We start from the raw sequence: 27,774 nt of genomic DNA, 5'->3' as shown, positions 1-27,774 counted from the left end.
TAAATATAAAATCCCTTCTTAGCTCCTGAGATTCATGGCTGCACAATGAGTTCTCATTTTGTGAACGTGTTAAAACTTTGCTCCTCAGTGATTACATTAGAAAAAAATTAAAATCTTGGCAGCCTGCTTTTGCCTGAGTGCCCTACATATATTTTGAATCACTAAGTAGCTAATTGGGTCTTCATTGGACTTAAATACTTCAGAAAATAAACAGGCAGCTGTCTTCAATGGAAAAAATTGCTATAAAGTTTGCTGTAAGTGCTTACATTAAGCAGAAAAACAAAAAAAAACCCTCCCCATCAGAGTCACAGTAGTTACTAAAAAGATTAGATTCTAATCTCGTACCCTGAAGGAGGTGTACATGTGTCATTAACAAATGTGTCATGGCCTTGAAGATAAATAGGTCATTCTACCTCTAAAGTAAGACCAGTGACATTAAACCATAACGTCATGTACAAGCATGAACATATTAGTATTTTTCTTCTTTTCAACGTTGTCTGAATTCTTCTTTCAAATGTAACGTTTTCAACTAAAATTAAAAATTAACCTATTTTATGTGAATTTTTTTCCTAGTATTACAATGACTACGGTGATATTATTAAAGAAACAATGAGTAAAACAAGGCAGATAGACAAAATCCAGTGTGCTAAAACACTTATTCTTAGCTTGCAGCAGGTAAGAATGATTTTCAGTATTTTATGCATGAAATTCCATACAGTACGTCACGTATTGTTGCTTAGTAGCTTGGGTGATATATTAATTATATATATATATAGATATATATATACATATATAAGGGAGAAACAGGCTCAGATTGAAACCCATCTTGTGCAACTATTTGAAAAACTGGTGTGAGTTTTCCAGTGCTTACTAAATATTGTCTAGGAGAGCCCTGTACATACCAAACGTTGTAACTGTGTGTTACCTTGTTACTCTGAAACAGCAGTTTTAGCCACTTATTCAGAAGTGTGTTGTGAAATTCCTGGTTAATGGATTCATGAACAGATTAACAAGGCAAAACACTTCCATATTGTGTTGTGCTATGCTTCCCTATGCTCTTTAAAACCAGTCTTAGTCGTTCAGTCTTTCTAATGTGTGGTAGAGATTTGAAATTCAGTCATGTTTTACTGCTCTTTTCAGTAAATGATCTTTTTTGAGGAATTCAGTCAGGAGTTGGATTCATCTGCTCATGTGAGCCATCTCCTTGAATCTTACGTATAGTATTGAGGAGATCATATCAGTAAAGCATGTCCCTGCAAACCACCTTAATCCAATGTAAATCTTTGCTATTGTAGAAATGACAAAGCTATCCCAATTTGTCCTCTTTCCCCACCCCTTTATTTGAGTACTAGAGTTCATGCAGTTGCATTAATCTAGTTGAGAATTAGCCCCAAAAAATCCGTAATGAAGCCCCTAAACTGATTTATCCGTATGGGTATTATTGCCAGTACAGGAGAAAGATGAGACTTTTATTCTTTGTAGCAGCATGGCTTTAGCTGGTGGACACTACAGCACAAAATACACAGCTGAAGTCTGTGTACTTGTACAGGTTTTGTTGACTTTCCACTAGTTAGCAACTGCTAGTGATATCAGGAAAATTCTACTTTTCTACCTCATAAGCATACCTGCCCCATATATTTTAAAGGGAAGACAGAGAAAGTAGTTTCATGCAAAATGAAGTTTTCATTTTTTTCATTTTCATGCAAAATGACAGTTTCATGCAAAATAGGAAGGCAGTTACATTACTCTGATGGGACAGTAAGAATGGTAACATGAAGGTACCCAAATATTTAACAATATTTGGTACCTTCCAAATGTAAAAACACACAACCTACCCACCAATGAAATAAAAGGTGCTAAAGCCAAACCACCTTAAACATGTAAGCTAGCATTAAAATAGAAACTGAGCAGAGAAGAAATACTGAAAGTGATAGTGGATAAGGGGAATAACTGAGTTGGAGTGAGCTGCAACAGCAAAAAAAAACCCACCATGTTGTTGTGGTCCAAAGTTAACTAAGTCTGCTTTTGTTTTATTTCATTCATTATTCTAGTTTATGGAAAATATACAAAAAATAAAATATGTAGCAGTAGTTGTTTGATAAATTGTCACTAAAAAGCCACGTTAGAATTTAGCCCATTTCTTTCCCCTGTTAGTGTGCAGATCAGGGACTTGTAGATGTCCCGCATAGGGAAGCGCTGAAATCTGTTGTCTGACGTATTTGGCTTGACACGATCCTTGAAATGCACACATCGTCCAAGCTTATTTCAGACAAGAGGAACCTTATCTTTGCCTTCCTAAGCCTGCATGTTTGTGTTTTGGGTGCCAGAATGTAAAAACATATTTTACTGATACTGAACTTTATGAAGTTTGGTACAAAACTTGTCATAATCATTTTTAAAAAAATAAATTAAAATCTCCTTTTTCATTTCAAACAGCTTTTCAATGAAATGATTCAAGAAAATGGTTATAATTTTGACAGATCATCACCGACATTCAGCGGCATAAAGGAACTTGCTCGACGTTTTGCTTTAACATTTGGACTGGATCAATTGAAAACAAGAGAAGCTATTGCTATGTTACACAAGTAATTGTGTGCTTTGTATTACTTCCTCATTCGTAAATGCTTCTTGCCTAACAGGATTTGAAGCATTTTTCTTTAGTCTAGTGCTTTTAGTTTAATACAAACTGCATCAGCGCTACAGATGTTAATTTTATATATCACCTATTTCCAACTTAGGTGGTGACTGTGTTTCTGGCTGTGAATTAAACCCAAATGTTAAACAGTGTTGCTGTTCTTTAGGATTGTTGTAGGGCTGTAAATATAAGGCTGTAAATTATAGCAGCGTTGATGCTGTCATGAAGAAGCATTTTTAATGTCTTGTTCATAACAGTAAAAAGTGATTCATGGAGTTGTCAGTGGTGGCGATCATTACCACATGCAGAAAACTTGAACTGTGAGTTAGAAACATGAGGACAACAAGGGTGCATCCATGTTCAAATTATGAATTGTGTTCACACCTATTTTTGCTAGAACATGGAAACACTGAATGGTTGCCTTCTTGAAATAGATAAAAGTGTTCAGTGTTGATAGCACCTGGTGCTTAGAGCTTTTTCTACAGTTTGTGCCTTATGTAACTTGTTCTTAATGTTTTCTTAGGGATGGCATAGAATTTGCCTTTAAGGAGCCTAATCCACAAGGTGAGAGCCACCCACCTCTGAATTTGGCATTTCTTGATATTCTGAGTGAGTTTTCCTCCAAACTTCTCAGACAAGACAAAAGGACAGTGTAAGTATTTCCTTGGTATCGTTAGTATTTGTAATGATAACCATAAAAGGTGTGCATCTGAATGTGCATGTTGTGTGTTGCAGTAACCTAAAATAGAACCTCAGGAACGTGAATACAACTCCATAGTGATGCAGTCAAATATAATCACAAAGGATAAATTGTATTTACTTTTGTTTTCTCACTTGGTGGGTGAACAGAAATCATATTCTGAGTTTCTCATTACCAGGCTTTTTTCGTTAAATCGGTTAGGAGTCTTGGGTGATGATGTCAGTAGTTATTTGTCTTGACAAAGTAACATCATGTTGCAGGTAATCTGCATCTTTCTAATTAATTTTTTCCATTTAAAGGTACGTTTACTTGGAGAAGTTTATGACCTTTCAGATGTCTCTACGGAGAGAAGATGTGTGGCTTCCTCTCATGTCCTACAGAAACTCTTTATTAGCTGGTGGGGATGATGATACAATGTCAGTAATTAGTGGAATTAGCAGTCGAGGATCTACAGTCAGAAATAAGAAAACAAAGCCAGCAACAGGGAAACGGAAAGTACCTGAAGGTAGAACTTTTCTCATTTTCAAGTTTACTAAAGCAGATACTCAGAAACAGTGTTTGTTGATCCCTACTTGTTAGCTTGAGTGAATTGGCATGATTTAATGGTTTGTTTGATTGTTCGATTGTTTTTTTAAATAGAATATCTTTGCATTTTTGTGGAAAACCTGTTCATCTGAGGAGTTTGAATGGAATTGACATTGAAGCACAAAAAGAAATACAGGCGCTACGTTGTATTTAAGTTACAGAAAATAAAAGTACTCTAGGGACTAGCCAGGGCTTTGGGGGTCTCATGAGAATTTGTGAACAAAGGTTAAAGAAATTGTTTCTCAGTTAGCAGGAAGTACATGCATTTGTTACTTTTACACTTTCTGTTCTAGAAAAGTTTGAAAAGGTTTAATACACAGTGTTTCCTTTTAGCTGAAGAAAGCAGCAGTAGTGACAGTATGTGGATGAACAGGGAGCAGACAATGCACACACCAGTCATGATGCAGACACCTCAGCTTACTTCCACAATAATGAGGGAGCCCAAGAGATTGCGACCTGAAGAGAATTATATGGGTGTCTATCCTATGCAGCCTGAACATCACCAAGCTCCACTTGATTACAAGTACGTAAACATGTAGGTCTGCATTGTGTTAGTGTTCATACACAAAACAGTTTTTGTTTAAAATAGAATAATGGTCTTTTTAAGCACGCAAGTAACGTGGATGTTGGCTCAAAGGCAACAGGAAGAAGCCGCACGACAACAACAGGAGAGGGCAGCGATGAACTACGTCAAGCTGAGAACCAACTTGCAACATGCTATGTAAGTGAGAGTTAATGTTACTGTGGTAGTTTGGGAAGAGTGTATTAAACACAGTGTTACTGTTACGTATCTTTAGAAGGACTCGTGACCTTCGGTATTATTTTTCTGCCTGTCATATTTATATTTGACCTAAAATTGATATAAAAGCTGAGAGTAGTCCTGTAGAACTAAATGTCTGTTTGTATAGATTGATTGCCATGCAGGTTTTTTGTAGAACTTCCCAACATAGACAGACATTCCTTCTTGCCTTGTCATAAGGCATGGGAGAAAATAACTAGTTCATTTCTCTGTTGAGCATGAGTACTTTCATGGAAATCTGTGCGTTAGATGTAGTTTTAATCTGCTTTTTTATTTCTCCATTTTCTCAGTACCCATTCAGAGTAGTCCCACAGAATTTACTCTATTAGAATCTTTTAGTTGGTTGAATACTTCTTTAATAGTAGTTAGGCATTTATTGAATTACTTAATTTCTGTCTAACAGAATTGTCATTTATTGGCAGTTTTTTACTGAACTGATGTTTTAAGTATTCATATAAAGCTAAAGTGCTAAACAATATGCTTTTTCTATTTCAGTCGGCGTGGCACAAGTCTAATGGAAGATGACGAAGAGCCAATTGTTGAAGATGTGATGATGTCATCAGAAGGGCGAATTGAAGATCTTAATGAAGGCATGGATTTTGACACCATGGACATAGACCTAGTAAGAAACTTACTTGTCCTTTTAGTTTGGCTTAGATTTAGGTTTCTGCTTTTAAAGTTGAAACATCGTAATTGATGTTAATTTCTGCATTCTTAAATGACTGTGCCACTGCTTGCATGCATATTCCATTTTATTGAGAAATCAAATACCTAATAACAACATAAGAAAATCTATGCCTCATAATTTCTTATCCCTTTAAGACCTAGCTTCTTTTATAACAGTTGAAATACTCCGTATGTATGTTCCGAAATTACCATTAACGTGTTTATTTGCTTACTTTCCATAGCCACCATCGAAGAACAGGAGAGAAAGAACGGAGCTAAAACCAGATTTCTTTGACCCCGCTTCGATCATGGATGAATCGGTAGGTTAACTTACGTAAGAGGAAAATAATATTAATTCAGTCTTAAGGTTACAGCACTCTCTTACTTCAAGTTTTAAATGGGAAGAATGCAATCTTTACACTGTCTTCAGTAGCTCATTTCGGCAGACTGGAACAGCTGATGAAATACTTTTTGCTGTAATTCAGCTTTATAACTTTTAAGGTATTTACAAGTTTAGAGGAGTTTTGTTCTTAATACTTTACCTGTAGCTGTGTCAAATTCAGAAGCCTTTATACCTGAGAAAAAATGCAGAAGTTAGTAGAGCTTAAAATAAAACAGAAACAATGAAAACCTGCATACACAATATTAAAGCAACTTTCCTGTTATTATGAACTTAGTTGAGTGACTCTGATGGCATTACCAGTTGTCAGTGTTGGATTGTTTGGGATTTTTTAAATTGCCATATTAACTTTTACTCATAAGTAAGATAATGAAGAAAATAAATGAGACAATACAGATATATGTTTATGGAGATGAGAGGTATTTTTTCTTTCCGTATGAAGTTTTAGGTCCAAAACATCCGAAGTCTGTAGTTTCTGCTTGCAGTTGCCCTTTTTTCCGACTTGATAAATCTGCAGTCTCTATTCTCTTTTAAAAAACTGCATGAGGGATTCCTTCTGTCTTGAACCACTTGTAATGTATGCAGCCATTTTTGACCTTGTGTAGCTGGTACAAAATTACACTGGAAATAACAAGCTGCAGCAACCCAGCAGAGGACAGTACAGCAAGGCTTCCTGGGAATCTTGGACAGCTTGGTGGAATTTGGAAGACGGTTACATATTTTTACAATATTGTTGCAGCGTGAATCTCTTCTTGTTATGGGAGAAAAAAAAAAAAGTCTTAAATACTGTTTTAAATGCAAATCCATATATTTTGTGCTAGTGCTAAATGAATCAGATTAGGTTGTGCATCTAGCTGTTGTGTGTTCTGTTCTTGAAGTAACACCCAGAAAGTTAATCAGTTTTCTGACTTTTTGTTTTAGAATAGTTCTTCCCTTCCTCTTCTTAATTTTAGTTCACTGATCTGTGAAATACCAGTCATTTTTATTCTGACAACACTGAAAATTTGGTCTTCTGCAGGTGTATCTCACTCAATTTCAGTACATTTTCAGCTTTCCAGTTTCAAAAATTAAGAGCAGGTTTAATCCGTTTACTATTAGCTAGTTTTCTTCCCTGTTACTTTATTTCTCGTTCGTTTTACCATCATCCTGTTTAAGCCCAAGATTTGCTAGGCACTCCTTAGCTGCAGTTTGGCAGTGTCACCACATGATGGCAGCCAGCTACAGCCTCATTGCTCTGCAAGCTATTGTAGTCGGTTCTGAGGCTCTAGCAGGGTCCTGTCTCTCTGTGCCAGAAGAAGCTGTATTGTTTCCCTACAAGGAGGGAGAGGAGGCACATTGAAATAAGACGGTACAGTCAAGGGGACATGACCTAGCAATGCTCCCTCCCAGTTGGAACATAGGAAGAGTGGTTGACCTGGAACCAAGGCTGTGTAAAACAGCTGCATCACAGAGGAGAGCTGCTCTTTAGCATAAGCTCCACCTAAATGAATTTAACTGCCTAGATGGGAAGCTCCATTAATACTATGAATAATTTGTTTTAAAGTAGAGCTATAATTGATCATTGGGTATTTTAAATGTTTAAAAACCAACCAACCAAACCAAACTCTATTAATATACTCTATAATATACTTTATTAATAAATACCCTCTGAATAAAGTTACTTGCTTTATTCATATGAATTTTTCCATGGAGTTGTTGCACATGTTTCCAATAGACATATACTGTAACATATTTGGATATGCATGGTTTATGCTCGGCATTTTAGTCTATCTTCTCAGTTTTTTATGTGTCTGGTTACTACTGGCACCAGTGGCACTTGTGTCTTAGTGCTCTGTATTTGTAGGATGCATCTAAAGTGAGTTTAATGCTAAGAACAGTAAAAATTGGTTTGGAAACAGGATAGAGAGAACAGGAGTGTTGAAGGTCCAGGAGATTACTCACATCTCCGTGGATCTTGCTGACATAGAGAGTTCTACAAATCTAGGACAGTCACAAGAACTGGAATCTTCTTTTTTTGACATATCAATGAGGATACATGCTTTCACTGGCACAGAAAATGATGTGGCTTGCTCCCACATGGGAAATGGAATTTGATTCTTTGTTTCTGGAAAGCTTTCTTTTTAATCACTTAATGTTCTGAAGGACAGTACTTTTAATTCTAGCTATTTATGGGAGTTTTGTTTTGATTTTTTCACTCTTTTCCTGGGGGAAAAAAAAAATTTAAAAAAATGGTGTTTTCAATACGAAACATGAGGCTGGTGTCCCAGCTTGCTACTGCAGGCTGACCTGTGCTCAGGAACACGGGTATGGCATCAGCCAGCGTGTGGAGTATTTTGTCTCAGGCTTAGTTGTGAGGAACTGCACACTTGATTTCAGGTTAAGGCCTATAATTGCCATTGTCAAACAAGTCCAGATTAGGCAACTAATTAAAAATGACTTTGTGATTATTATTTAAAGTAATTAAAGCACAGTTTTTATCGCATTCCTTCCAAATCCAGTTTGTTTCAAGTGTGGGGAAAAAAGTTACTATTGAATGAGGAGCCCTTTCCATATTATGAGATGAATCATCAGTGTGGTAAAATTTGGTATGGAGGAAAAAATAAACTTATAATGCCTTAACGTAACTTGAAGTGTCTTAATCTTAAATCATATATTAATTGCTTTGCTTTTGTTAAATGTGTAGTAGACTACAAATTGACACCGTTTCTAACTTTTTTTTTAGGTTCTTGGGGTGTCAATGTTTTAATACCAGAACAGCAAATAAATCAGTGGTGAAGTCATTTTCTAAGTGGAAGAGGAAGTTTTTCAATACAAAATTGTGGTAGATACAGTGAAATTCTGAACAGATTTTTCTCTAAGGAGAATGACATGCTTTCAAGATCAAGTGCATTGAAGGGGCAGTTTTGTTTGCCTGGAAAAAAAAAAAAAAAAAAGGAAAAAAAAAAAGAAAAAAAAAAAAAGAAATGTAAAGGACAAGTAAACAATTTGAGGATAAGCTACACTTTTTGTTGGAAAAATCAATATTTTATTTATGTGCTATCAGTTTATTTCCGGATCACAAGAAGTATTCCCTCTTAGTTTTAACCTAACAGTCTGAGAGGTGTTTGGTACAGATTTGAGCTCCTCTCTTCATACATTTGCTGGCTATACTAAATAACCACGAGCTCTGCTGGATTGCCGTTTACATCCACGAAGTGAAATAATAGTTGGATTGGTTTTCTTATGGTGATAGAACCAGAAGAGTGTCAGTATTTTAAATTAAACACAAACTTCAGCAAGAGAATGTTTATATGGATTATGAAAACACATGGAGCAGAATTATAAGCGCTTTTTGATCTAAAACACTCTTTTCTTCCAAAAGCTTCATGCTAACCTTCTCAGAAAGGTCCAGAAACTACGAGTGACCAGAACGTAACAGGTCTCAGTCATGCTTGCCCATTTCCAACCCTGAAAGTTTGCTTGTCCTTTAAGAAAAATGTAATGTTGTGAAATTCCTTCCAGTAGTGCCACTGTATTTTGTCTCCAAATAAAAGAAGCTTATTGTAGTATGTTTGCAGAAAAATTCTAAACAAAAATTATACAGCTTATTAGAGTGTGGGAATAGGGATCTAAATTTTAAATAAAATTATATATATATATAAATTGGTGCTGATTTTATAATTGCGCAGTTTGTTTAGTTTTTTCTTACTTTTAAATTCCAACTTAAAATTATGAGGTTTCAGAAATATATTGAAAGTTTAACAATGTTTAAAAATAGAAGAGCATGAGAAGTCATGCTTTAAAAATGATTTTTAAATTTGTATTTTATATTGTTTTATCTATCTGTCTTTGCAAGCAGTCTTCAGGTTAAAGATACTTCTAACAGGTTACAGTACATTTCCTCTGTATGTAAATTAGATTGGATAATAGAAGTTCATAAACAACCCATAATCTTCTTTGAAAGCTAAGCTTTAAACTTCATTTTGTGTCCATTCACAAATAAATTAATTAAATTTGGTCTAAAACAGAGAGTGGATTTATGCCATTTTGACATCGACTCATTTTGCAAGGCTTAGGCAGCTAGTCATCATTTTAAAGGAAATATTAACTTATATTACATATGTATATTTTTTGTCAGTTGTCTCTCAGTTCTCAAGGTATATTATTTTAATCATTCCATGCCTTAATACGCTTGCAATACAAGGATCTCCCCGAATGGGTGAACGCAAAAAAAGGCTTCCTGTTTTTAGACTTGGAAATTAAACATTCGGCTGTGGTAGCCAAAAACCATAGGTTATCTTAAGGATCACGATAAAATAGAATTATTTTACTAAATCACGGGATAACGACAAACTCAAAACTAGATCTGCCTAACTCATTTTACATAAATAAATACTCATGTCTAAAAGTACTGCCTATATTGTTTTTCACACCACTGCATTTAATAGAACTGCTGAGAGGACTGTATATATGATTTTAAACTTAAGTTGATTTTTCTTACTCTTGAAGGAGTGTTTCTTTGTGAAAGCAGTTCTTACAGCTTTGTTTTCAACCAGCTAAAAATGTTTTATATATTTACCTTAACCTGTTGTCCTCCACATTCTATTGTCCTAATTGTACTGTTTTCTGATTTGTATTTATGTCTTGAGACAGTAACTTTTTGAATAAAAATAAACCTGCAGTATGTTGTATGTTTGATCTTTTTAAATCGGGGATAGGGGAGGACGGTGAAGAGAGGGGAACGAGTAATGCAAATGTTATGTTTATAGAAATCGGAATCTTTTTTTCCATGTCTTTTAAGTGTTTGTCTCAGAGTTGGGATAATGTATGGAAAACTGCACTGTTTTATATTTGTAATAAATTGTACAAGTTTTTAAAATGTGAATAAAGCACTAATTGGGTTAATAATTTAAAGTAGAAAAGTTATGCAATCATGATTGTTTGAAATATGCTTTGAGTTCAACTTGTTAAAAGAATTAGCGGTGTAAATACAGAGCGAGCTTTTCCAGAGGTTAGTACCTGCCAATAAAATTTTTAACATTTGTATAGAACTTTTACATGCCAAGAAATTGATGGTTAATTATTTTTGTGTTACAGTTTGTTAAAGACCTACTGATAGCCTTTGTGCTCCTTTCTTTTTCCTCCGACCTTTTACCTGACGTTACTCAGAATGCTTTTGGTTCTGATGCTGTCCGTAGCCAAATGGGGCCGTTGGGTAAGATCAGCTGAAACGTGGCTGACTGTATATATTGCTTTCCAGTCCTCCTATGTGTATTGTGCCTGATAAACGTTGTCGGCTTAAATGGCAAGACAACACAGAACCGAGGGGAGAAAGCTCCTTTCTGGTAGAAGCCCTTAAGGGATTCCTTGTGAAATCTTACTGATGGTAAGTGCTTCTCATCCCTGCTAGTGTAACGGGATGGGCTTTTCTGCTCCCTCACTACAAGTGTTCATTCCTGGCTAAATCTTGCTGTAAGTTCAATTATAATATCTCATGGAAAATGGTTTTAGTAGGTCTAAGTTGATAACACAAGGAAAGTACCTTCACTGTTCAACGTACCATCTGTTCTAGTGGGAGCTTTTTGGTACACATGCCTGTAAATGAAAGAAACCTGACTTTTGAAAGGATATGTGATAAAAATGTAGAGAATAACAAGCCCTTCGAAGAAGTAAAGGCTGTCCTCTGATTTACTGAAGAGGCCACAGAGAAGGTATGAAACTGAAAGGAAATAGTCATCAGATACTCTGTAAAAAAAAGTATTTCCTGATATTAAACAACCAAAGACAATATGTAAGAAGCTGATGATTGCTGTTGGTTTTTTTTCCCCCTTTGGATGGTGTGTTCCTGATTCGTACAACTTGTTACAGGGTCGGTGAATTCACTTCTCTAATCTTGGTTTAAGTAGGCAGTCACCACATCAAATTATTACTCTTTGTTTTTCATATTACATGTGTGCTTGTCGTAGCACGCAGCTTCACAGTACCACTCATAAAACACTTAATGCTTATTTAGAGATTGACTGCTTTTCAATCCTTAGCGACTTTGTTTTTCAGTGACCTGATTTATGTCACAGCCTACTTTGTTCATTGAAGCATTTATTAAAACTGACAATTTTTGCTTCAGAGTTCTGACAAAATACAAATCGTCCCCTTAAAAATACTACTTAAATGTTTTGACTGCTTTAGTTTAATTTCAGTTCAATTTTGCATGGATTCCCTGTCCCTGGAGACACCCAAGGTCAGGCTGGACCAGGCTCCGGGCACCCACTGGAGCTGTGGGTGTCACTGCTCATTGCAGGGGGGTTGGAACAGATAAGTCCCTTTCAACTCTTAAGGATTCTATGATTCTGAGACTCTGTTATAATGAATTTATGATACTGAATGGTTTATGCCATTCTGTTGTTCATAATTATAGGTACGCTTTATTAGTGAGATGTCTGATATTGATTTCCAAGAGGTGTCATTTCTTTAGAGGACGGAGATGGTACGTGGTTGGAAAATGTAGTAATACAGAACAATATTAATAGTTCTATCCAAAAAAAAAACCAACCCAATTCACATCCACCATGCTTGTCATTTGCCTCCTCTGTCTTTCATGCTGCTGAGCTCTCCTGAATTTCTTAGAGTATATCTTAATTTTTACAGATATAAAAATAAACATGCATTTTAACAACTGAACTTATGCTTGTCATAGAGTTTGGTAGATGAGTGCTTTCCAACTAGAGGTGTAGTTGCTTTATTGTTTTTGTAGTTACTGCTGGCTTTTAATAGGTGGAAATTATGGTAGCATTATGGAGTTAAGAAGCTCAGTGCCCCTTAGATCACCCAGAGCGTGTTAATTTGGTGTTTTGGTGTCTGTCTGCCAGAACCCCACATTAAAACTATTATTATTTTAGAGAATATGTTCACTTCTTTGTGATATAACCATGATCCTGAGTGCAGGATGGCATGCTCAGAGCTGGAGTGCTTGCTGGCGCTCCACGTGGCAGCTCTAGTTGGGTGCTGCATTGTATGGCTGTTTCAGGAAGCCATTTAATTTGCCTCTGCTTTTTAAATAGCAGTTAAACCACAGTTCTTGGGTGACACGTGCAGATCTCTTTTATTATTTTAGCGCGCTCTTCACGGGTTTATATTCTGTTTTCTTCATTTTAGACAGTTGAACTTCACCAACAGCAAAAATGCAAACCACATCCACTTGTTTTTGTTATCGTGCACAAAAGCACTCTGAGACGCGGTGTATCTTGTATCTAGTCTGTTCTTGGTGCTTTTCAGCTTAAAATACCCAGCTATCTTTTACATACCGGATCTGGAGTATCACCTGACAAAACCTGTCTTTCCATTACTTGTGGTGCTGGCACGTGGCCCTCTGCATCTTGAAAAACAGATGCTCTTTTTGCATTTTTTCCTCTTTTTTTTTTCTTTTCATGAGCTCTCCCACTGCAGCCAGGAATGGCGGTGCGTCATGAACCCGGGTTGGATCAGGGAAGTGGCTTTGTTAGCGGGGCTCTCTAGTTTTCATTCTGTTGTAGGTACTGGGGGGTTACGGTTTAAGGACAGAGCACGTAAATGCTGGTAGCTGGAGAAGTCTGCATGTTTGGGCTATCAGGAGCTTGTTTGGGAACATTTCATTCTTCTTGCTCATTTCAGTATCTTGTACTTGGTGAAAGCAGCTTGTTTGAAGTGCCACGAAGCTAAAAGGAACAGATGATGTACTTAAAGTTGCTTTCATGACAAATTCTTGTTTTTTAACCTTGAAACTCTTCATCTTCTACTTCAGAATGACTTGTAACTTGTGCAGTTCCCAGGTTCACCTGAGCTGGGTGTGTGGATCTGACAAGAAGCAGCAGAGAGAGCACTAAGGAGGGGATTTGAGCTATTTGCATTGCCTTCCTTTCTCTAAGATTCGTGTTGCATTTACCAAAGAGAACATCTTGTTTATGTTTGCTGTTGTTGTGCTGCTGTTTTGTCACAGATGCATGGGTACTGTGGGTTTACAGTGTAGAATTGTCATCTCTTCATATGCTGTTGCCTTAGTCTGCAGTATTAGATCTGGGTCACACTCCATCATTATTAGTGAAAAGATCTGTCATTTAGACGTTTGCTGAATCCCTGCCTCCGAGGAAGCTTATATATATATATATATATAAAAATCTCTTATTCATATAACAGCAAGGGATGGTGTGTGGTATGATCTTGCTCATTGGAAACTGATGGGGTGGTCAGCATGAACTGGGCAAATACAGGCAGCTCTTTCACCTGCTGGCACAGTGAGATAATTCATTTTTCATCAGAAAACATTATGGACAAATAAAGCTGCTTGGTTCTGGGTCAGGGCTTTCAGACCATGGTATTCCAGGAATAAAAAAGGCAGGTTTGCTGCGTTAGCACAAGGTATTCCTCCTACCCATGCAGGAGGAGATGAGTGGGAACACTTCTGTTGGTGATGTTTTACATGAGATCTCATCCAAAATCTTTAAAGAGTAAAGTAGTTTTAACTCATTCCTGCCTGTTTTTGAAGTCCTCTTGAAGTGTCCCTGCTCTATTCTTCCCTTCCAGCACGAATGTAGAAGGGCCCTCTTACTCCTCTCCTAACGCAGTGTGGTAGCGATGGCAAGTGGGCAGAATCATTCCTCTTGGGGTACTCAAGTGATGGGCATGCAGGGGAATCTGCTTTATCAGATTGTCTCCTTTAACCTGCATACGTACAACAAAAGGATTATTTCCTGGATTTAAGAACAGCAATTCTTCTAATGAGAAACTTTTCCCTTATGATTTTAAGGTACAGAGGACAGTGTGTGCCGCAGGAATTAGGTCTGACTGGTTGGGTGAGCTGAGGCTTTCAAGGCAGATGCCTGCCATCAAATAAACTTGGTACAGCTGATTACAAAGAGTTCTGTTCTCAGAAGAGGATCCTAGCAATTATGCAAAGTGAAGCTCAAGTTAGTAATACCACACAGCTCCAATCACAGCAAGGGTATTCTCAGAAGTGACTTGCAGCTCTTGCAGAAGTCAATGGGAAGTCTTAATTCTGCTGCATTCTAGTACTGTGGTGCTCAGAGGTGAGATTCACTTGGCTCTTAGCGTTGGATATGTGTAAATAATTTGTGGTGACGCATTCATTCAAGTTGGCCTCTTTGATTGTTCAGGCACCAGGTGATTTCTCAGTTATTTCTGGTAGGACTGACTGTTGCTGAGCTTCATGGATTTCTTTTTCCTGCAACCCTTCTGAAATATGGGAAGCTTTCCTGCTTCGCCTTGGTCTGTATTGCAGTGTGTGTGGGGGGGGGGGGGGTTGCTGTCTTCCTGTCCTGTTTAGAGCCAGGGCTTTTTAATGATGTTTCAGTACAGCTCATAGTATGTAACAGGTCACTGACTGAAGGTAACATTCACATTAACATGCAGCAGCTTTGGAGCTTTAAGACAGCCCCTAGTCTCCAGCCAGGCTGTGAAAAGCTGCAGTCAGTTTGTGACATCCAAGATGTTTGTTACAACATCCAAAATGTACGTTAACACCCTGCAACCAGCTCATCATTTTTAGTAAGACTGAAGAACCATTGGTTGAAAAAGAGCTTTGCAGGTCATCTAGCCCAGCGTCCTGTGGAAGCTGTGTGTCACCTACGCCATCTTGACACCAACCTAAGTGGAGCGGCTCTTCCATAGCTGAGGCCTCGGTCCCCTCAGTTGGCGGCCATATTTAGGCTCAGCCAACTCTCAGCAGGTGTTTTCAGAATTGCAAGGCAAATATATATTGTACTTACATCATATTAATACGTGACTGCTTTAAGGGAGTATTTAACATTCTGGCTGTGCTCCCTCAGTCGCTTGGTCTCAAGAGGAGGGTTGCTGTGGGGGGTGAGCTGGGAGCTGCTGGAGCTGCTTCATCCTTCTGGAGCTGCTCTCTGTGATTTGTGGCTATTGGAGCCTTAGATAAGTTGAGTCTTCTGTCTGAAAATGAGTTAATTGCTCCATTTAGATGGGCCAAATTCTGCATCTCAGGAGAATATTCGTATGCGAGGAAAATATTGAATTACAGGAGCCTTTAATGGAAATAAAGAGCCAGTGGAGCATAAGATAAGACAGGAGATGATTGCACAATGATAGTCACTGAGAAATCTGAGAGCAGGTTGTGTTTGTCGATGCCGTTAGGATGTGATCTGCGGGTGTGCAGGCTGAGATGAGCAATGGGAAACACTGAAGTGCTGCACTCGTGGTGAGGACGTGGGTACTTACACAGGAGGCAGGAGCATGTCAGCGGTGGTCGGCCCCAGCGAGGCATCTCTGGGCAGAGCAGAGCGTTTCGATAAGAAATGCCCAGCAAACACTAAAACCAGTAAGGTGAGCTGGCTGCTGCTGAGTGCTAACTGATGAAATACAATACACAGGTGTATTGTTTCACTGATGACAGTAAATCAGATCATTTCAGCATGTGGATGAAATCAGCAGCCTCTCCCAAGTGCTGCTGTCCACTCTTTACTACCTAACTTTCTATTCCCTAAAAAAAAACCAACTGTTCCAGTTTCTTAACTCATTGGCACAGTTGTTGAAAGTGTTCTTGGCTTACAGAAAGATAAGTCTGAAAATTGTGATATATTTATATTCATTTGAATAGTTTTAAACTGGAATGTATGCGGCTTCACATTCAGCTCTTTGGCTGTTGTTGGGACCAAACAGATGCAGCTCCTGACCCAGGCAGGTCTGATCAGTTGCATTTAAAAGACTTTTGCACCTTCAGGTTGAGCAGGCTTTCCACTAAATAATGAATGTTTCTGTCTTTGCTCCCTTTCAGTAGTAGTTGAAGTGCTCTTTGTGCTATGGATGGATTTGTCCTAATCCAGGCTCCTCTTTCTCTCACACACTGATGAGCTGTGGTGGGACAGCAGTGAGTGTCTTCACAGCAGGGACTGAGGCCTGTGGGTTCCTGAGGAGGACGCTGAGGGGGAAGATTGGAGGTGGGAGCACCCCTCTTGTGTCCATGTGTGCAGTGCGCTGGGAAAGGCTCGCTCCAGGAGGTCCCTACAGGTGAGTTTTTACCACCCCAGTCCAAAGATGAATTTTAGCAAAAACAGGCTCCTCTGTCCCTGAAGTTGCTTAACAGAAGGCTGAGCTGTGGGAAGAGCAGAGCGGGCGTCCAACTTTCATATGTCTTCTGGGGTGCCAGGATGGTGTCTGAGCAGTTTGACAGATTTGCTAAATGATGACCGTGTATTGCAGTATTAGTCAAATCTGTGATTCTCTGCAAGGCTGATGGAAACCACATGCAGCCTCTCACCTAGTTGGTTTCCTAATCACCTCTTTCAGTGCATCACAAAAGACCTCTCTGTGCAGCTTTTGAAAGCTTATGTGCAAATCAACCTTCATCTTTAACAAGTGCCACATATGAGTGTCTGAATAATGCCATGTCTCTCGGTAGGGCTGCAGATTTGGGTTTCAATTCCCCATGTACAGGCACCTGCTTACAGAAGTGGCAACCTGTAGTGGTTGGAGGGGTCTTTAAAGGTCCCTTCCAGCTCAGTCCTTTCTGATGACCTGCTGGGTCAGGTGAGGACAGATGGATGCAATGCAGGGGCTGGGGGAAGGCAGCAGGTTCCTTGCCCAATCACCTGGGTCTGTTGACAAGTCCTTGGAATCCTCTTTGCTGCCTTCCAGTGGGGCTCTGTATATATTCTACATAAATAAATGTAGTGAGGGGCCTGGAGGGTCGTGCAGTGTGCCCAACTTTGGAGACCATGTAGGGCAAGCTGTGGCCCTGTGGCATGCATGGGCTGGGGTCTTTATGAACAACTGGGGGGACGTGGGAGTGAAGGAGAAGAGAGATGGGAACCAGCGGTGGAGAGAGGATGAGATATGGGTTGGGAAAAAAACACACCATGGAGTGCAGGGAAACAAGGGAGTTGTGTCAGTATCAGCCAAGAGATCTACCTGGTCATTGAAAACCCAGATACCTGTCCTTCGGTCAGAGCTGCTAGATGCTGGATTTTCATTTTGAGTTACTTGAGTATCTAGCTCAGTGTTTTATCAACTCTTTTAGGATGAGCTCAGTGCTGCCTTTAAATGCTGAGGGAGAAAGCAGTGGGAATGTATTGGGAAAGATGTGTGTCATGTGTAGAGTAGCCAGGTTAAACAAGGGGTAAATAAGAGTTTGGGACACATAGCACTGTCCTGTGCTTGGGGCCAATGGGGCTGGCAGGTTTGCATTTTGTTGTGCTGAAGACCAGCAGGGCTCTCACATATGCAGTTTTAACATCGGGGTGAATGGAATTTAACAAGGCAGCTTGGAGCCCAGTGCGATGCAGGCTGAGTCCTGCTTTGGGACCTTGCTTCAGCCCCTGCTGCTGTGACCGCTGTCCCCAGGCACTGCTGTGCTCCAGCAGGTGCCCAGAGCTCCTGGCTTCCATGCAGTCATGACACTGTGAGTATTGCTCTGCTCTGCAGGAGCACCAGATGCAGGCTGCTCCCTGCCGCTGCACCCGCAGCGGGGAGGGGGACGTGTGCCCACACTGACTGGTGGCTGCAGAGGCACACGGATGGGAAGAGCGGCAGCTCAGCTGTCTGATTAATATGTAAATGTACCCCGCTATGTGCCAGTGCTCTTAATGAAGTAACTCGCGCTTCTGCCTCCATATATCAAAGGTGATTGATGGAAAAAGCACTTCAGGTGCCTGCTGGAAAGCGTAAAAGTTGTTTTTGTAGACATCTTTCCCTTAGAAAAAAGCTGTAGACCTAAGGCTGAGATTTCCTTCGGGAGAAAAAACAACTCAGCCCGAGTTTAATCTAAACTAATCCAAATTGTTGGCCACGCTCCTGCAGTATCTGTAAATTCTCAGATAGGAATAATCCATCAGGATCTTGTACAACAATCCGCCCGCTCTCTTAAATAAACCATCTCCTGGGCCGTGCTTGCAGCTGATGCCTCCTGTGCTGCTGCAGTGGTGCTTTATGGGGAGGGCTGTGGGCTCAGTCAGGGGGTACAGCCTCATGGGCGGTGAGTGCTGCTTCACCTCCTTGGCCTTCCCTACCTGTAGCACATGGAGCATGGACTCCTGGTGAGCTCTGCACAGATAATGGTTTATTGTATTCCGGATAACAAATCAGTTGTAGACCATTATTAGGCAGATGTTTAAAACTTTCAAGGCGGATCAATGCAATTAAACATGAAATAACTCGTACAGTGTGTGAGGCTGATGTCTGAGAGCAAAGCGCTCCGTGAGGATCGCTCAGCCCACACCACCACAGGGGGCTGCCCTGGGCTACAGCGTAGGATGGATGTGAAGAACTTCAGAAACATTGGCCATTCTGTTGATTAATGTTACAGTAGTTGACAGAGCTAAAATATGTAGCATATATTATATATAGTAATGTAATATATATTGCATACCTGAGGGATGGGATGCCATCCAGAGACCCAGACCGGCTGAGCAGTGGGCCCAGGAGAACCTCATGAGGTTCAACAGAGCCAGGTGCATCTGGTAGAGCTCAGTGCAGGGTGGGGTTGGTCCAGGTGGCCTTTAAAGTCCTCTTTTGACTTAAACCATTCTATGATATACTTATTTACATACATTCTCTCTGCAGTTGTGTAACGGTTTATTCACACAGTAATCATAATTAGCAGCACAGATCCTACATCCTTCTGGCTGGATGGTGCCCAAGCTTCCAGTGGTTTGATCCTGCTTTAAGACTTCAAATACTTTGATCCCACACTACAAAAACATGCTGTAAGTTCTCCCAGAGACAGCACTGTTTCAGCTGCTCCTTAATTTCTCTGTAATTGAATGCAGTTTTCCAGCAGGGCCAAACAGTCCAGCCCCTGGGCCTGGCTGGGGCTGAGCGATGCCACCAGCCCTGGAGCAGCCCTGTGCCTCACTCAGCCTTGCTCTACCATTGCCATTCAGCCCTTATTGCCATACCCAAGTCTTTCATTTTGTGGGTTTTTTTTTTCCCTTTTTTTTTTTTTTTTTTTTTCCATACTAAGCCGATTTTAAAGCCCTTCAATGGCAGCAAGTGTGCACCGATGTGCTCGTTTTCAAGCTGTAATGGATGTAGTCTCTCAACAGCATTAGAGAGCAGAAGAGAAGGGCTCACCACCTCCGGCTGATGAGTGGGACAGAGCCGTGCTGTTAATTAGCAGCAGCCCACTCCTGCTCCTCTTGCTCCATCCCCAGCCTTGTGGGTGGGACAGATGCTTCCCATCAGCTGCTGGGAGGCTCTGGAGGGAGGGGGAAAAGGCAAGGAAGAGTTAGAGCTTGGAACAGCAGGGTGTGACGGATGCTTTGCATATCATTTAGCATTTGTGAGAGCAATCATCACCTGCTCACAGAAGGGTGACATCAAGGTCTGTCCTGTCAGCACAGCACGGACAGGCAGTGGGGGGAGCCCCCAGCACTGTGCTGGGATCTGGAATTGGGCTGGAGGCTGGGCTGGGGATGGCCTGTGTGACACTGCTGTGAGACAGATGTGTGGCGGCGCGTGCCAGGGTACGGCTAATGAAGGATGGAGAGTTATTCCATCACTGTAGGGTTACAGAAAAGAGCTTGATATCTTTTTAATGAGATTGCAAATTAGACTGCTAAAGGTTATAATGTTGTTGTAATTTGCAGAGATATTTGGTTCTTCGAAGCTATTGATTAAGGATTGAGAATTATATGACATTAATACCATATGCGTGGAGCAGGTTTAGAGGCAGCTGCCTTGGAAGCCTCAGTGTGGCTGTAGCAGTAGCAGGTGGGCTTTTTTTCCTCCCAGTCCTGTTGGCTCAGGCCTTGCTGTCTCATATGTAATGTGTTTGGGAGAGAAAAGAGAACATTCATAGATGACATTAAAACAGAAGAAAGGTGAAGAGTACGGTAGTAAGTCGTTGAGCATCAGGGGGCTGCAGCTTGGTACAAATAAAGAGGGATTGTTTTTAATAAGGTCAAATATCAGGTCCCGCTTCCCACCAAGCAGCAGCAGGCTGTGCTGGCGGGATGGGGGTTTCTGCCCAGACAAGGAGAGATCAAGGGAGCTGTGGAGAGATTATGGAGAATTAAAGCTCTTCATTCAAAGCTGTAGCCTAAAGGTGTAGAAGTAATTTTATTTGGAGTGAGAGGGTAATTGTCACATCAGGAAGGGGGCACTGTGATTGTGTGACATGAAGAAATTCCTGGACACCTGCTGCTGGGTATGCTCCATATGGGCAGGGAGAGGCCAGACTGCAAACAGGGGCATAACAGCACTTAGGGTGTGTTCAGCATCTCCCCTCTGCCCCAGCATAACCTCCTCCACCATCACTTGATGAGAACCTGCTGTGGCCTCCATGCATCGCAAATCCTTAACAACCATTCCCTTTTCTCAGGGGAAAGGTGGCATTGCAAGGAGCCTCCGTGTTCCCTGAGCGATCAATATAGCCCTACAGGAAGCTAGATCGTCCTTTATTAATCTGATGAATTAGCCTAATACGGGGAGGAAGAGATCAACAGCATGGAAAATAAACGCGTGCCCTGCAGCAAAACTTGTCAGCTATGGGAATGGAAGCATCTTTCCTTTTATCCATAACAAATAATCTTGAAAGTTGGGGCTGGAAGACCAAAGTGACTGCTGAGGTTTATCGGTGCTGTGTGGATGGAGAAACTTGCTTCTCTTTGAAGAGCAATTACACAATCATGCAGAGACAAGCAGTTCCCTGCTGTGCTGCTGGATTAGAGAGCTTGAATGTCTTCCTTCTCATGCTTTAAGAGGGCCTGATTCAGCAAAGTACTTATGTATGTGTTTGAGCATCAGAGACCAAGGGAGCTCAACGTCAGCCCTGCAGAATCAGGATCCTGGAAACAGAGAGAGGAAGCAGCACCCTGTTCCCATCTGGAACTGGAGAGGGCATGAGCACGGAGCAAGTGGCAGCTCAGAGCAGGGGATGCAGCCCTGGTGCCAGGGTCTTCCCTGAGCTTCAGAAGAACACACTGCACACTGACACAAACTGAAGGAGCTCCCTGAAATCAGTGTGATCAAGCCATGCCTTACTGCAGCTGCAGCTGATTCAGTCAGGTCAGAGTGGCTGTTGTGCAAGTGCAAGCTTGGTCTAGAGCTCAGGAAAGTATTTTTGAAGGAAAACACTCAGTTTGTCAGTGCAGAGAGGCTCTCACTGTGCATTGTGCCACGGTGTCCTTTTACTTTTGGGAAGGACAGAGGGCTTCTCCCCTTGGATCATTTAAAATGCTATCTCACCACTTCCAGTGGTGGTACAAATGGTCCCCTGTAGGTCTGTGAATGCTCCTAGGTGCAGTCACATGGCAAGAGGACACTTGGGTGTGTTCAAAACCCAATTGGAATGATTAAACCCATTCTGGGCTGAAGCTTTGCTCTGCTCATTTGCTATCCCAGCCTTGTGGGCAAATGGGATTTTTATTTTTATTTTTTCTTAATTTTTAATCTAAAGCTCTCAATGAGTTATGTAAATCTGGTGCAAGGAGGAAGGGTTTTAAGCTGTGATGAGGATATTGCGGTCCTCTCCTATTCTGTGAAATTCCTTACAGGGGACAGATATGCCTGGTTGAGTTTTGTCTCTCAGTTAATCTATGCAGTCATTTGTGGGTAAAAACGAAGAACTGTGTGTATCTGTTAAACTGGGGTGCACTGAAAAATTATCCTCTTAGTACTGAGCGTGGAGATCCCATGGTGTAGCTGTAGGAGTGAGCTTCAGGGTTAGAGGCTTTGGAAGCTTCTCATTATAAGTGTGATTTATTTTTAATGTTTTTATTTCCTCCCATAAACTAATACTAGAGATTAAGGGGAGTGTATTTCAGGTGATAGTGAAAAAACTGAATATTAGGGCAGGGTGCTGAGAACGGGAGTGCACTGAGAGATGGTGAGCGTGACTCATTTCTCTAATGCATGGGGTGAAAGCTTAACCAAAAAGAGTGAAGCTGGAGCATTACTGTCAGATCCTGAGAAATGACATTGCAGCCTCTCCAGGGGTGTTGAGAGGGGAATGGCTGGGGAGCAAGCCAAGGAAAAGTGTGACCACATGAGGAAGGGCTGGCACTCATCCGCAGGGCCCAGCACAGTGTGCAAGGCTGCACCCGTCCCTGTGGTGTGTGGGGGCTTCTCTCCCCATGGCAAGGGTCATGTAGCCTCTGTGCAGCCCTCCTGCCTACCAACAAGGGGGTTGAATACGTGACTGTGCCCCACCGCTGTGCGTGATGGATGACGACAATGGGGAGTGATGACTCAAAGTGGGAAATCACAACCATGGCAGCGTCTCCCCAGCACCCAGCCCTCCGTGCAGCCTCACTGCTGTGGGCTGCAGCACGAACCCTGCGCTCAGCTTCTGAAGTCAGGCATGGAATGCTGGGGCACACCTGGCCAGCCTGCCCCTCCCTGCCTTGGAGAGGAGGAAGCTCAGGGCAATGAGCAGCATCACACTACACTGACTTGCTTGTATGCTCAAGGCCCACACCCTCAGGATCCCTGTGCTCTCCCCACCTTGCATCCAGCCGTGCGCTGAGTGAGCAGTGCCTCATGGAAGGTATGGTCATCACTCTGTGAGAGTCACTAACAGTGCGGGACCAATCTTTGGTGAGGAAACTGCTTCTTGCGATCTAGCAAAGTGCGTGGGAGACAGAGGAAGAAGAAGAAAGCCTCGTAAGAGTTCTTTGTGGTGATCAGCTTTTACATTTAGCCACCCAGATTCTTGTGAAGAGACCAAGGTGGAAAGCAGTCACCTTTGCTGAGGAGTGGGTGGTGGTGGGGTGCTGTGCTCCCGTGAGGGCTGTCCCACTGCTGGGGCCTTCAGGAAAAGCAGTGTGCACTGCACGTGGGCACCTTCCTCTCATAGCACATCACTGCAATTAATTACCTCGACACACAGTCAGTACCTGGAGGCACAGGGAATAGGGATGTGTTACTAAGAACTGGCCCAGCATGTACGGATGTGAAGCAGCAGCTGTGGGAGTGCCACATGCAGCTGGTGTTTGCAGGAGCTCATGGGATCTGTGCACCTTCCTCACTGCAGAGAGCCCCACTGCGGGGCTGGCTGTGGCTGGAGCAGCCAAGGGCTGTGTTGCACCCAGGTGCTAAAAGCCTTTGGCACTTGGCTGGGAGCAGGGGCCCCGCTCTGCACCCCAGCTCCGCCATTGGTTGGCCATGTGTTTGTGTCAAACCTCACAGCACCCGAGTGTGAATCACACGGTGAGGGTGCAAGGTGTACAAGTTGTCCCAGGGGCCCGCAGTGCACAACCGGAGTGTCGAAGGCCCTGCAGATTCGGGGTTTTTCTAGTCCCACTCAGTTGCACTGTCCCTGGGCTTCTCATTTCTGCTTTCCATCACACCTGCGGTGACTGTGTAAGGGGAGAAGTGACCGCACACCTCACCCTGGTGCATGCAGCTTCCCGTGGCCTTCCAGTTTGATCGTTGTCACTACGCTCTTTGTTTTCACAGCCCAGCATGGGGAGCTGCAAACATCACCGAGGTCAAAATGGGAAAGCCCTGCAGGCCAGCATATGGCCCCGGATCAGACATTCCTCTAGCATTACTGGTGCTCTGGGTGCAGGTGACCCCTATTTTCCTAATCTGTTGTAGGCGTTCATTGGTGGGCAGTTTTCTGGGTAAAGCCGAGGTTGAATTCTGAATCAGATGTATGGAACATGACCTTTATTTCTCCCAGTCACCATTGGGCTGTGCTGAGTGCTCTGCACCTTGACATTCAGCAGAGCAATAAAGAAGTGGAATGTACTAATGTAACCTTTATAAAACAGTTAAAATGATAGTTTAATATTTAATCTCCCGATGTAGTGTTAAAATAAGCTCAATAAACCATGGCAGTAAATTACATTCAGAAGGAACTCAATTTAAATAACATTATGGTTATGGTAGGCAGCAAATTATGACCTGAACTGCTGCTTCAAGGAAAAATACCCTTCGGGTGGGGCTGTTGACCTCACCCAATTTTTGGATGATAATTGGGCCACTATTTGATTTTTGGTAGTTGATCTGGGTCCTTAGGTGCTTTCTCCTTGCATCTCCTGCCTGGACAGCCCAGAGGATGTTGTAAATAAACATCTCTCAGCATCCAGAGCAGATGAACCTTCTGTACTTGAGCCACGGTTTCATTTCTTGAATGAAATGGGGTTCCATTTCTTCCTTATTGAAGCATACAAAAACCACCAAAATATTATATCGGAGAAGGAGTAAATTTGAGGAAAATAAAGTCATTTTCAGCAAGATCATAAAGCCTCTTGATAGCCAAAAGAACTTCTTGTTCTCTTTATAAAATGGTGCGGTTTGCTGGGTGAGTGTCACAGCCTTATCAGACAACAAAGTTTGTACCTGTTGCAAACTGAAAGTGCCACAGGCTCACACATACAAGTGTCTGCTGGAAAGAAGGCGTGACAGTGCTGTGGGATGACTGAGGTCTGTTTATGAGCTATGAGCTCTTCAGAAGCATGTACAGGACTGTGGAGTGACCTTAAACTGTTTCATGAACAGATGTTTCTCAGGATTGTTTTACTTAAAGCATTCCTTCTGCTTCTAGTGGTGACACAGCAGCTTCACCCTTTGGCCTGGACGCGGTTCTGATCTCCATGCTGCCTCACCAGCCAAAATGTGCTCAGGAGAGTGAGGGATAATCGCAGAGTTTTGATGGATGCACATTACCTACTGGTGGGTGCCATTTTCCATAGAAGCAGTGCTGTTTGTGGGTGGGTGATCTGGACTGCAGCACCAGTGGCTCGTTGCATTGTTCCCAGTACTCCTCTAGGCTGAGGCGGTATCGTGTTTTCTCCATAAAGAAATAGCCTTCTGAATGAGTTTTACTGTATGATTTCCACTGAATGTAATTTAAAAAGCCTTCAGTAAAACAGCTCTTTACTCCTCAATGGAAACTGAGAACTGAGAGGTCAGAAATTAGTGATCTAGTTTCATGTTATTAGATTTCCTCACATCGTGGCAGTGGTGGATGGACTGTATTAATGCAGCACCAACGGTATAGAACAAAGAGGTGATGATCCTTTTTATAGTAATACTATACTTCGTCTCTGCATACTTCTGCCATTGGAAGTAAAGGCTGACATTTAAACACACATAAAGCAAGATCTTAACTCCATAGAAGTTACTTTCACCTCCTCACAACTTAATAGAGAGTTGGAGGCTTTTGTCAAACATCTGTCCTTCCTGCTCACAGATTAAGGCAGATAAGTCTGTTACAGGCTCCTAATTGGAAGGGGTTTCACATCTATGATGATACGGTTATTACTGTAGCATTGGTCAGGTTTGGGACCTGTGTGCATTCCCTCAGAAGTAAAATATGGCTCACTCATTCAAGGGAGCACAACTGATAAGAAAGGAATAGGCTCTAAGAAACTCTCTGACCCCAAATTCCTGGAAGTTAATAGGTAGGTGGCTCATAATCCAGATATGGCTCAGCCAAGGGACCAACACATATCTCACTTTTATTTCCCAGGGGCTTGCCCCGTTTTCTGTTGAGTAAAATGTGCAGAATGCTATCTAGAATTATCTCATTTCTGTTTCTTTTTTTTCCATTTCTTTTATTTCATTTCCTTTTCTTTTTATTCTTTTTTTTTTTTTTTTTTTCATTAATTTCTCGGCTACTTTTCAGTTAAAGCACATTCATCCTATCAGAGAGTAAATAAGTTACTTTTACATCTCGGTACTTGTAATATAAACTGGGGAAATTCTGAAAAATGTGTGAAAAAATATTAAGCCTAGGAACATCTCGGTGTTTATTGAACTGCTGGGGAAAATGTTACAGGAAGAATGGTGAAGGGTGAGTTTCACCAACACAGGAAGGCAAATACTGAGTTAAATTAAACTAAATGCAGATGAAGTCATATTTGTATTTTGCTTAAAAATTTGCTCTAAAATATCTCAGTAAGGGAAAAAATATATCTCATATTTGTTGAGTTTTCCTCTTGGGGGTAGGAAACAATTTCAGGCAGGAGTGTTCTGCTGGTTTTAGCTATCGGACAAGAGGAAGAAATTGAAGTCAAACACATTGACATTTGGCAGCCAAAGAGCAACGTGCTGTGTCGGGCTGTAAAGACCCACCTGCCATGGTCTGAGCGGCAGAGGATGGGCACCTTATCCTCACCATGTGCCACTGTCGGTCCTGGATGCCCCTGCCCTGCTGCCTTGCTCCTGCCTGCTGGCCCAATCTCTCTCTGCTGGGGCAGGATCTTGATCTATGCAGCCAGATGCCCCAAAATGTAAGTGAGTGCCTTCCTCAGTAAGCAAGGCCCTAATGTGGCTTTTTGAACAGCCCTAAGCGTGCTTATGAATTGTTCATAGTAAAAGCTTCCACTGAGAATATAAAAGGCAATTAAATCTTAATGGCCCGATGTTTACATTTTTTGAACTACAGGTTGGAAAGCCTGAGTGCAAATCGTTCAGACACTGCTAACATCCTTTCATTCCTGCTAGAAGTGAATTTGTGATAAGCAAAGAGCAAAAAATGTAAAAATATAAGGCCCTGATGCAGTGCCTTGCTATTTCTCTTTTCATATGCTATTTTTTCCCCCTGTATTTTTGAGGGAATTCAGTTGTATTTTAGAACAGTTCCCTTGGCAAAAGGCAGAGTCTCCCAGGGAGCATGAAGCCTGGCCTCATTCAAGGTAAGGGCTCAGGGTGAGGCTGCTGCGCTAAGAGCCATTAGGATGTGTGGACACCACCCCACAGGGCTCCTAATGGCTGCACACACATGACACAAGGCTCGGTTGTGAGGTACATCACAGCTGGTTTTTAGAAGCTGATCCCACAGAGGCAGCAAGTTTGCAGGAGCTCTTTAGCTTGGCTGAGACTTGAGACCCAAGTCATGTATGTCTGCCAGCAGTTGGTGGAAAACTTCATGTGAGCTTTAAAAAATGGCCTTAATGTAGAGAACTGTGACAGTGATAGGAGTAAGAGCCTCTCTTTGCATAGAAATGTTGTCTTGGCCAACTCAATTCTGTTTGCTCTTTCCTCTTGCTGTATTTGATTTAGCCTGCAATCAATAGCAAAATGACAAAGACGTGGGTTTAGCCCACCCTCAG

General features: G+C 41.6%; 1 protein-coding gene and 1 long non-coding RNA gene across 13 annotated transcripts in view; both read left to right on the top strand.

The window, feature by feature from the left end:
* STAG2 (STAG2 cohesin complex component) overlaps positions 1-12,290 on the top strand; it is a 68,194-nt gene extending 55,904 nt beyond the window's left edge. For 4 of the 12 annotated variants that reach the window (XM_015860781.3, XM_085546306.1, XM_085546307.1 and 1 more), the window contains 9 exons: positions 574-675; positions 2,437-2,585; positions 3,159-3,287; positions 3,635-3,840; positions 4,254-4,443; positions 4,528-4,641; positions 5,215-5,341; positions 5,628-5,705; positions 8,508-10,445. In XM_015860781.3, the coding sequence (XP_015716267.1) occupies positions 574-675; positions 2,437-2,585; positions 3,159-3,287; positions 3,635-3,840; positions 4,254-4,443; positions 4,528-4,641; positions 5,215-5,341; positions 5,628-5,705; positions 8,508-8,531 (1,119 nt within the window). In that variant the 3' untranslated portion in view covers positions 8,532-10,445. Of the gene's footprint in view, positions 1-573; positions 676-2,436; positions 2,586-3,158; positions 3,288-3,634; positions 3,841-4,253; positions 4,444-4,527; positions 4,642-5,214; positions 5,342-5,627; positions 5,706-6,227; positions 8,410-8,507; positions 10,446-10,861 lie in introns of those variants that run through there. The other 8 variants (XM_015860778.3, XM_085546302.1, XM_015860779.3 and 5 more) reach the window with 5 other exon arrangements.
* Positions 12,291-16,643: 4,353 nt separating this feature from the next.
* Positions 16,644-25,390, top strand: LOC146760994 (uncharacterized). Its single transcript, XR_014945695.1, has 3 exons — positions 16,644-16,783; positions 24,170-24,281; positions 25,263-25,390. It is a non-coding gene; the product is annotated as an uncharacterized LOC146760994 (long non-coding RNA).
* Positions 25,391-27,774: the final 2,384 nt, after the last annotated feature.

This window comes from Coturnix japonica, chromosome 4 (genome assembly GCF_054131305.1).
Source record: "Coturnix japonica strain WE chromosome 4, WE-NBRP24, whole genome shotgun sequence".
Taxonomy (NCBI): domain Eukaryota; kingdom Metazoa; phylum Chordata; class Aves; order Galliformes; family Phasianidae; genus Coturnix; species Coturnix japonica.
Note: the sequence above shows the minus strand (reverse complement) of the source record. Positions and strands in the feature narration are given on the sequence as shown.